The 11,625-nt window shown below is 38.1% G+C and overlaps 1 protein-coding gene across 1 annotated transcript in view; it reads right to left on the reverse strand.

Annotated features, from left to right (window-relative positions):
- Positions 1–776: 776 nt before the first annotated feature.
- Positions 777–11,625, reverse strand: part of CCDC82 (coiled-coil domain containing 82) — a 13,460-nt gene continuing 2,611 nt past the window's right edge. Inside the window, exons 4-7 of the mRNA XM_026855593.1 lie at positions 9,609–9,733; positions 8,623–8,793; positions 2,917–3,102; positions 777–2,355 (exon numbers count right to left, since the gene is read on the reverse strand). Coding sequence (XP_026711394.1) covers positions 2,290–2,355; positions 2,917–3,102; positions 8,623–8,793; positions 9,609–9,733 — 548 coding nt within the window. The 3' untranslated portion in view covers positions 777–2,289. The remainder of the gene's footprint in view (positions 2,356–2,916; positions 3,103–8,622; positions 8,794–9,608; positions 9,734–11,625) is intronic.

Raw genomic sequence — 11,625 nt, forward strand, 5'->3', positions numbered from 1 at the left:
TGACACCCAGTTGGGTGGGAGTGCTGATCTGCTCGAGGGTAGGGAGGCTCTGCAGAGAGACCTGGACAGGCTGGAGCCATGGGCTGAGCCCAACTGGGGGAGTTTCAATAAGACCAAATGCCGGGGGCTGCCCTTGGGCCACAACAACCCCCAGCAGCGCTACAGGCCTGGGGAGGAGTGGCTGGAGAGCTGCCAATCAGAGAGGGACCTGGGGGTGTTGATTGACAGCCGGCTGAACAGGAGCCAGCAGTGTGCCCAGGGGGCCAAGGCGGCCAATGGCATCCTGGCTTGTGTCAGCAATAGCGTGGCCAGCAGGGACAGGGAAGGGATCTTACCCCTGTACTCAGGAACTGGGGGTGTTTAGTCTGGAGAAGAAGAGGCTGAGGGGAGACCTTATCGCCCTCTACAGTTACCTGAAAGGAGGTTGCAGAGAGCTGGGGATGAGTCTCTTTAACCATGTAACAAGTGACATGACAAGAGGGAATGGCCTCAAATTGTGCCAGGGAAGGTTTAGACTGGATATTAGGAAGAATTTCTTTCCAGAAGGAGTTGTTGGATGTTGGAATGGGCTGCCCAGGGCAGTGGTGGAGTCCCCATCCCTGGAGGTGTTCAAGAGTCAAGTTGACATAGTGCTGAGGGATCTGGTGTGGTTGAGAACAGTGTTAGGTTAATGGTTGGACTAGATGATCTTCAAGGTCTTTTCCAACCTAGATGATTCTGTAATGTCTTTAAAGATCATCATGGGCAGGGACACCTTCCCCTAGCCCAGGTTGCTCAAAGCCCAGTCCAACCTGGCCTTGAACACTGCCAGGGAGGGAGCAGCCACAACTCTGGGCAACCAGTTCCAGTGTCTCACCACCTTCCTCATAAGAAATATCTTCCTTATGTCCATCTATACCTACCCTCTTTCCATTTAAAACTGTTGCCTGTCACTACAGGCCTTGGTAAAAATGTCTCTCTGTTTTTCTTATAAGCACCCTTTAAGCAGTGAAAGGCCACAGTAAGGTCTACACAGAGCCTTCTCTTCTCCAGGATGAACCACCCCAAACACTCTCAGCCTTTCTTCATATGAGAGGTGTTCCAGTCCTCTGACCATTTTCATGGCCTCCTCTAGACCCCCTCTAACAGGTCCATGTCTTTATTGTGATGGGGACCCCAGAGCTGGATGCAGCACTCCAGGAGGTGTGTCATGAGAGCAAAAGTAGTTGGGGGAATCACCTCCTTGGACCTGCTGGCCACACTTCCTTTTATGCAGCCTGGCTTAGAATTGGCTTTCTGGGGTGTGAGCGCACAGTGCCAGCTCATGTCCAATTTCTCAGAATGGACAACACAGTACTTAACCCTTCCTCACTCAAAAATCTACTCCCCTGGTTCCAAAGAACTCTGATTTGAACTTCATGCCATTCAGATAAGCCATGCATCACAATTCAGAGTAACTCCTACTTTCTGCTAAGTTACACTGGAATAATTCTTGCTTATCTTGCATGGCCACATCAATCCATTCTCTTAATTTTTTAGTTACTGCAAGTTGTGGCCACTATGTTTGCACAAAGTAATTTGATGTTTAAAATCTCAGTAAATTGCTCCAGCTGCTTATCAGAGACAGCACTGTGAGCCCAACTGTTCATTTAGATTGCTAAGCCAGACTCAGTCTGTATGACGCCTATAATATGACTCATCACCTACTCTCTAAAGAGAGGAATGACTACTGTGCTGCAGACGTAGTCAGGATTGCAGAGTATCTCCTCTGTTGCCTTGCAACAGCCTATACTGATTCCTCAGAAGAGAGAAATATCTTTGCATCAGGTCCCATTTATTGTAACTATCATTCTAAATGGTTGGACTTCCTTACATATAACGAGCAATAAAAAAGGTAAGATGCACGTCATATGTTCTTGTATAACATAGCTTTACTCTTCCAAATAACCTACTGAAAAAGGTCTCAGCATCTCCTACTTTCCCTATGGTACAGCTCAATATAAATAGGTGGGAGTTTATTTCACAAATAAACACATATTGAGGTGTTATTTTTAAGAACAGAAGGAAACTTAAAGTAACCTATGCAGTAAGACTGGAAGGACTGATTTGGTAATCCTTGTCAAGTTACTACTGACACAGGTGAGAAAAAAAAATATACAGCACACATTCTCAAACAGTAGTTTAAAGGCATACAGATTTAAGTGTAACAACCTAAAAGGAATCTTGAAGACCAAGAAAGATAAAGTATATGCAGATAAAGCAGGCCATTCAAATTTTTACAAGATGTCTTTCAAAGAGCTATATGACCTCTTAATCCATCTTCTCTTCTTGAAAATTGTCTGCATCATTCATGTAGTCTTCAAGATCATTATATCTCTGCAAATAAAATAAAACTTGTATTATTTTGTCAACGTTTAATAACTGAATTACATACACTGCTTTTTTTTTTTTCTTCAGTACATTAACAAGCATGCCAATAATTCAGAAGCAATGATATCTGAAAGATTGCTAAATACAATTGTGCTACAAGTTTTTTTAAAACAGTTCATAAAATGTTTCTGAATAATTCATAGTACTTCAGTATAAACAGAAGAGTAAAATATCCTTGCTGTGCCTCACATACGTGTTTCCACTCTTCCTAAGTTACAGCTTGAGTTTGTTCTGTTGCTCCTTTCAAATGAAACAGGAGCCTGCCCACCACAGCCCACAGATCAGGCAGCTGTCAAAAAGCTTCATGTCAAAAGTTTACACAAAGTCTGTGTGAACGCAACAGCATACCACTGTTTGACAGACTGGGTCAGCAGAAGTGGATGAATGGTTAAGCTGAGTTATATTATTGAAGCCCAGTAATCCAGAACTGATCAGTCAAATCAGACATTTTATCTCAGTTTACTTTTATCTACTTAGAGAAGGATACACCAAATAACTCAGTTGTACCTTCTGAATCCACCCACTGTCTTCCAAATGGCTGAAAAGCCGTGTGACTGTGTCTTTGACTGGTTCATCCTCAACACCATCCAACTCAGTAATAGAGCTGCAATCCATATACAACTTGTATTTGAAGTGCTTCAAATTATGATAAACTCTTGTACGATTTGCACATACCACGCCAACCTTCAAAACCTAGGCCAAAGCGAACACATTATTCTCTCGATAGAACTGTGACTATCTTGACAATATGAAGAATGGCTAAGTCAGTCTAGTAAGATTTTATCAGTCACTCCAAGAAGATTTTTTGAATAATGAAATAAACAGAATGACACTACATGCATAAAATCCATGCAAAACCATCTAGTTTTCACAGCCACGGCAGAACAATTTTTGAGCAAGGAGGCAACCAGCAAGTCTATGCAATGGCAGCTTATCAGTACTGTTTTCTTGCAAACACAACCATGTTTGTAACTTGTAGTATCTTTCCTGTCTTCTGGTGGAACTTTGTTACAGAATCACTAACATTTTAGACAACCATCAGACTGAAAGCACAGGAAGAGAAATTATTTGAATACTTTTGCTTAATACGTAGTACTTCCTAGGGAAATGAAACACTAGTTCTAGCATTTTGTAGACTGAATAATCAGTATTTCTTCAAGAAATACATATGAATACAGACAGACATATGCCTAGAAACATATATTTAATATAGAGAGATTGGATTTCATAAACATGAAATCTGAAAACCGAGGTTTTATACAACACAAATGTTAATATGCAACTGCCTGGGAAGTACAGCTACACCATAACGCTGTACCAAAGCCTCTTCAGCTCCTGGTTATTACTAGTTTTACTTCTACAAATTCCATGCAGAAAAGACAGAACCATCTAACTTAACAGTTTTCTTTACAGCAGTATTTATCGCTAAACAAATGGTACAGATGCATGTAAGTACAAAATCAGAGCATGGATTAGAGTATTATTCTCTGTCAGCACTAACATTAAATACAGGCAAGTATTTGCACATACCTTGAACTCAGATTTTATACAAGATATTAAGCAGTGAAGGTGCTTACCTGAAAATACTGAGTAATATATTGGTTACAAGAATCTTTGGCAAAAATCTAAATCTTCCCTAAGAGTATGTGAAATCGGCGGTATGGGGAGGGAGAAAGAGTCAAAGTTCATCTGCATTTAAGGACATCCTGCCTTTCACAAGAGTAATTTTTGTTCCATTTCAAGAGTTGTCAGAGTATGTACAACAGCAAATCAGAAGATGTACCTATTCCCTGTAAATGACTCACAGGTACACTGATCACTACTCCAAGCCATGAAGACAAAGCCTATCAGGTAAGAAATCTACATCTGTCTGGTTTTTGGACATCTGGTTTTCTACACACAAAAGCAATACAACGAATACATGCATGAAGAAATTCAGCTCCTGATACATACAGGAGAAACTGATTTAGTTTTACTAAAAAAACCTCAAACAACAACTTATCTTTCAAAGGCAGCATTGTTTTGGACGGTTGTCATACCTTTGTGAGTAACAAGCAGGTAAATGGCTAAAGGTCTTTTGCACCAGTGATGCAAGCTGCAATTTTATTGGTATTTATTTCAGATCACATGCACATATATCAAAAAAACAACCATGTTATATGTTACAAAATTATCTCTTTTGAGCCACAAGAGTGATAGCCTTTATTGCTGCCATTGGTAATAATCTGAATACTCTTTTAAGTTATGAAAAAGTTAAGTTTTAATTAATGCTTACAACCAACGTTTTCAGGAAGCTTTTCTGAATGCATGACTAAATGTTTGCATCTGTGAGCAGTCCCCCAGACCTACTTGTAAAACGTAGCACTAGCAGGATCTATCTGACAATAACAGTAACAGAAAAGCATATTTATATTTATAAATATTATATAAACTATGTATTATTTATGTATTTCCTTAAATATATGAATATACTTAATTTCTTAAATGTATTAACCAGTAGTTCCACAAACACAAGTAGGTGTAATACCACTGAATGAGACACACTCACCTAAAAGAACTTTTGATCTGACCCTCAGTAGATGGTTATTAAATTTTTACCACCTTGATATAAAAAATCCCTATTCCTATATTGCAGTTCTCTACTGGTCATGTATATGCAGCTCCATTTTCTACTCTTCCTATAACTGAAAAGCTAAGACTTGTGTTTGGTCCTTAGAGGTGCTTCTGAAGTACAAGACCTACCAACCACTGTATAACCTTGATTCATTGAAATGGTACTTCTAGAAATTTGAAATACTGAAACCACCAAGAACTGAGCTGCAGTGTTTCACAAAGCATTTCAAAACTTTTCAAGCATCCCAAGGAATGAAGTGTGGCATCTGGAACATTATGTGATGTAAATAAGAGATACCATCTTGTATCAAACTGATGGCCCAGTTCTTCCCCTGTGACAACAGCCAGCAGGAGATTATTTAGGAAGTTAGTGTAAGATGCAAGACGAACACCAGAATGATGATAACATTACCACAAAGCTTCTAGCAGTCAACAGTTAAGACAGTCTGTATCACCCTAACTATCATGTTCCACAGTGTGCCAGAGGCCTCCCCAAGAACCTGTCTAACCCCTCTTAGGACCGTAACACTTTTCACTTCCAAAGTATCTTGTGGCAATGAGTTTCATAGTTCATTTATGTGCAAAGTGTAAAGTATTTCTATATTGGAGAAATGCCAGAGGCAAATAGCTAAATATCATATAAATGTAATTATGTATTGTGTTTTTAAAGCGAGAAAGACTGTCTAAAAATACAATGCTATTTCAGAATGCAGCTTTGGAAAGAATCTCAGTACTGTACTCATGCTAATTTTTTCCTCTTGCAGTTCTCAGTGACTCTGTCCTAATGCTTAACTTATCTACTCAAGCTGGCCATATCAGCCAAAGTTGTGTTAAATCACTTTGTATGGAATGCAGGAGCATAGTCTGACAATAGCACAACATGTAGTAGCTGAATCCACGTCCTCTATGCATGATTATAAATGGAAGTAGAACACCAACACTGAGAGTAAAAACAGTTTATAATCCAGGTGACAAAGCAAGCAAAGAAGTGTGAGGGACACCTTTATCTCCAAACCGTTCGATTCTCCCCAACTACGGAAGAATGGGAACTGGCAGTCACAGACAGAACAATCACCACAAGCCTAAGCAAAACTGGAACAGATGTTTCTCGTCTCTTCTCTTTCTACTGGCAAAGCAGAATACTTCAGAGATGAGAAAAAAGGAAAGTTTTATGCAGAAGAGGGTTGGAGGTCTGTTTTTGTTCTCTCCACATCCACTTTTCTCAGGTATTTTCAAATAAAACTTTAGAAAATATTCCAACTACGTGTTTCCATTCAATCTAATCTGCCAGTGCTGAACTGCCTTCTCTTTCAGTCAATTAAGTTCTTGAAGTCCCAGTTTTATGTAGCTCTGTGTGCGTTTTTTCTTTTTTCCTCAGTAAGGTGTACATCCAGTTTGATAAAGGCCTAATTTATTTTTATACAAGAAATCCTATTATACCACATTACAAAATATATTGTAAATACAACTTGTTCTGACACTTTTCTCTGTTCAGCAAATACTGTGAGGAACTTCAGCTGTATTCAAAGATTCTTTTACACTCAAAGAAAGGGAATATACCTTCTATACCTCCTTAAAGGGAAGAAAGGCAGAACTTGGATATCAGCTTGGTACACAACTACAGCAGTATTTTATTCTTGACAAATCATGTTCTTTGAATTTATCATAAGAGGTCATGAATTACATTACTTAAGGTCATATGCATACCTAATCATAACAATTATTGGTAGTTGCAAGTTTGAAGGGAAGATCCCTAAGTACTAGGAACACCCAGGTTCTTAAGAGTCCAGGTCTTCAAAAGTCTCAGCTGCGAAATATAACAAAATTGATTGCTCAAGTCATCTAGAATGCCTAGTGTAACATCATGTAATGACACAAAAAATGTGTTTCATTCCAAAAATCTCATTTAGTCTAAAACGTAGAGACAACTAAGTAAGAAAAAAAACCAGAAGACTGCTTAAATGGAAATGTTTTCTAGTTTGGACATGTAGTTCTGATAACGCAATAATGAGTAAAAGGCTCTAATAAAATGTATCAAAGCAGTTAGGAACAAGTATGCTCAAAAGGAGGTCAGCAGTTTCAAGTGTCAGTGCAACTGAGATGTCAAGATACTTTGTCCTGAGTGAATAGCTACATGGGAAATAGCATATGTGAAAAAAATCTGAAGAATGAAGCAGTAAATTCTGACTAGGTTGCACTTGGACTATGAGAATGACAGTGACACTATTTCACTCTACCAGACCTAGAGCAAACAGTGCTGGGGGTGCACATGGATGCTCCAAGTGCTAGGGGCATAGTAGGCACAGAACTAGCAACCTAGTGACCCAATGTAGAACAAACCTTACTTGTAACAAAAGAGAAAACAGAATAATTCACAATAGAGATGATCGTCCATTATACAGAAAGTTATTTTTATAATGTTTCTGAAAGCTAATCAAAGCAAGATTCCTGCTGGGTAAGTCTTAAGGGTATTATAGGCACACACAAAGGTAAACGGCTTTCAAGTGATCTAATTTCAGTGAAAAGGCATTCTGATATTTAGAATATACATAAAATCTAAAGCAAATGTCATTCTTGATTTAAAACCTCAGGCTCCTGGCATATAGAAACAGGATCTATTAAGGATTAAAAAAACCCTCATAGTATTTCTCAGTGCTTAGTAAAAACCAGGAATGTCAGGCATGTTCAGAGCATCCCTCAGTTTTGTAATTTCTTTACAATTTATTTTCCTTCCTTTAAGTTTTAAGATTTTCAATCTTCTATTAAATGTTCTCTGACAAAACAGAAAACTACTTTAGAAATAACTGATTCAAGGGCTCATATGAGAACTTTGGTTAGTATGTGAATCTTCATGTGTGCTGTGGGCCTCTGACACACAGTTTCAGACTGCCTCCCCATGCACCACAACAGACAAGCATGCTGAGCAGGATGTATAGGATGCCATGTACCCAGAGTTTCCTTCTTGCCCTGGATGAGACTCAGACTGTAGACATTTGAAACAGGAAAAATTGAGGCGTCAATTTTGACTTGAGGGGTAAGCATTATCAATAAACCCTACTGTATGTCTCAGAATCCTTTAACTTCTTTATCATGAAGTCCAGCTCATGGTTGGGTATACTTACTAGCATTTACTGTAGTGCAAGGACATGTGCTGCACCAGGTACTAATATTAAGTGGCAAAAGTGGGGAGGAAGCAGCACACTGATCATTGTGATGCAGGCAAAAACAAAGGTCACAAAACCCATCAGGTTTATTTTCTTGATAGAAGTTAGGTTTATCTAAGAATACTTTTTATTACCTTTTTCCCCAACATATAAGAAAGAATGATGAGGGTGGACAGGAATGCCTCTATTCAGCTTTTAAAGTTTCACAGGAACTTCCTTCATAATTCCTAGCTAAATCTAAGACTCCTCCAAACTGCAAAGTGGTCCTCGTATTTTTAAAACTAATAGGGTTTAGACATGGAAGTACAGTAGCTTAACTCTTGCTGCTAGCGTTATAGGCATTAGATATGTTGATAGGATTTCTACTCTTTGTATAATTTTCTGTAACACTAGACAAAGCTTAAAAATAATTATATAGGGTGCTTGTTTGAAGTACCTGTTTGTCATCCGACATGAAGTCATCCACTTCCAAAGTTCTACTATTATAAAGCTTTCCAGAGAGCTGCACATTAAACTGACAATGCCGATTCAATTCACAGGCCTGACAAGACTTACTTTCTCGATTTTTCAAGATTATGCGAACATCTGGATAACAATCCACACGCTCCTGAAAAACAGATTTCAAACAACATTAAAGAGCCTCAGATAGGCTGCTGAGTAGCCTTAGTATGAGCAAATTAGTGTGCGAGAAACCAATGAGATTAAAATCTGAACTCTTTCACCATTCAGTTGTGAACATATACCTTCTCAATCATTTTCCAACACTTCACTCAGGTCTAATTTTTTAATTCTTTCTTCCAACTTCAGACGTAAAGAACGGCTCCTGCATCCTGGCACTTATTTTTCTCTCATCTCTCTTTTGTTTGAGGGGGTGGGGGTGCAACTATATCAGTTGGTCTGCTACAAATGAATACCCTGTATCTCTCCACTGGTCATACTCCATTATTACAGTGATTATTAGATCACCACACCTATCAAACTACTGCTAGTCTAGTAATTCAAATTCAATGACTAAGTTACTGTATATTGACTTCATTTCTATTGAAGTAGTAGAAGGTTAATTATGAACATACTGGTTTTATCTTTTTGTGGGAGGAGGAAGAAATTGTGTTATAACATTTAGAAAGTCATAAAAAAAATCAAAAAGTCATCTGCTGAAGTTAGCAGGAAAAGCATTCACATAAATGAGAATAGATTCTGTTCTGTTACTTGAATGTTTATCTAGTTATGAACACATAAAATACTTCCGATATAATTATCAAAAGTTATATAAGTTAAAGAACAATGGTTTTCTATTTTAAAAGTACATATAATTATAGCAATTATTGTACCTTTACAGAGAATGACAGTATTAAAAAAAAAAACCCTCAGTAATAATATGACTTGGAGCCCACTTCACTATTTAAAGTAAAAGCTACATACCTTGTATCGATCTTTCCAGCGACTTCTAGAGATTAAGTTCTCAAGACGAGGTTGAATGAAGCGGTCATCCAAATAATGAAGTGAAAGCAACATATCTTGCGCGTATTTCTTTTGTCTTGTTCCATCTGTTCAGCGAGAGTCATTAGTAATTTGCTGGCCGCCCTTATGTTGTACAAGTTTCTTCAAACAAAATTTTCAAGGACATTGTGGTTCTGCATACTAAGAACTATGAATGATTTGAATAAATTTTTACTGAACACATTTACTAGTATTATCCATCAAAGTGATCCATGTATCTTTGATAAACTGATATATTTAATTATTTTTAAAGTCTGTATCACAAGAGGTACGTGAATAAGCTCTACAGTCAAGCTTAATGAGAAGAGCTGTCACCCCAAACAGAGACCCATTCACTTGAGTCCATTTAAAGTATGGAAAAGGAGGGGGGGGGGAAGTGTGCCTTGCTTTTTATCTAGTTTATGTAAGCTGTTCAAAATGTTTAAGGGAGGAGGTTGCAGTCCATGAAAACAAACTGCTGTGACCTGCTTCACAGAAGTTTTGATAACTCTTTGCCATTTATAAAGAATACATAGAAACTGACCTTTAAACTTTAGCAGCACAGTCAGATGCTTTCAGTTAGGCAGCACAAGTACCTCCAAATACTTAGTCAAGCAAAAGAAGTAAGTATGAGGATGAGTAAAACTACCACTGTTCCACAACTGTCTCACAAATATGTGCTGGACTCCAGGAATTAAACAGAACTTTCATAGGTGCAGACCAATTCATCCTGCCTCGAGCTTCAGCATGTACACATATACAAATTAATTCAGCTACCTTCCCTAGTCTTTTAGCAATGATGTTATCAATGAAACAGAACCAAGAAGGACCACTGGCTATCTAGCTTTCTATGTAAAACCAGTTAATTGTAATTATCATTATAAACACCATACTTACAATTGTTTTTTCATGTTCACTTTATGCACGCACATTTTCAGTAAGTCAACTATATAAAAACTTGAGGCTGTGCTAGACCAATCACCCACAATAAAAAGCAAGTTTGCTACTTCTCAATGCTGAAGTACCTGCTCTTGATACAAACTAATTAAGAGATTAACGTCCACTAACTCAGAAAACACCATTCTATGTTACAAAAATGTATCTTTGTAATGCTAGGCTATGTTCATACTATACAACATTCTGCAGAAAGAATACAACCTCCAACTCACCCGCATAGCTGATCAACTTCAGCACCTTGAAAGTCAGTTGTTAGTTTTGCAGAGCAGATACAATTTGAAATAGAAGGAAGCTATTACAACATAAAGCTGGCAAAGGTTGCTTACTACCTTTCATAAGTCTGTTTCCACTTGAAAACAAAATTAACACCTGAAAGAACTAGCTGGGTTGATGAAAGATATTTTTAGATCCAATACACAGCTTTTATTCTAAAGTCTGTGCCATACTTCAGTTTCTCAAGTCTCTTAGTTCCCAACACCACCAAAGCCTCCTCTCTTTGGCACTTTGCTGACTCCTTCCACAGCCTGACACTGACAGTCCTCTCATTAATACCACCTTTACAGTGCTTCTGAAACTACATGTGAGGTTGCCATACAGCTCCATTAGACCAAATGCCAAAAAGCACTGCCTCAGCAAGAACAAGACAAGAGGTACTGACTGAAGTTAAAATTGATTTACCTGAAAGCACAAATGTTAAAAAAAAAGAAAAGAAAAAAACAGAGGTGCAGTAATTGCCATAACTAAAATTATTTATTACCTACCAAATTCCTCAGAAAAAGCTATGAAGCACACATATTCACAAACTAGCTGACCTTGCATTGTTTTCAGTGAGATAATCTACTTAGAAATTAATTTCGCTTTCATATTGGAACTGTTACTGCTGATCAATAACACAGTAACACTCCCCTACATCTCAGAATACCTCCTAAGTTTAAAAGAATTAAATCCACACATTTTTCCAAGATCAGTCTATCCTTTCCAGATAGACTTCCCCCCCCCCCCC

Source organism: Athene cunicularia, assembly GCF_003259725.1.
Source record: "Athene cunicularia isolate RWA chromosome 1 unlocalized genomic scaffold, athCun1 chr1_part1, whole genome shotgun sequence".
NCBI classification, from domain to species: Eukaryota; Metazoa; Chordata; class Aves; order Strigiformes; family Strigidae; genus Athene; species Athene cunicularia.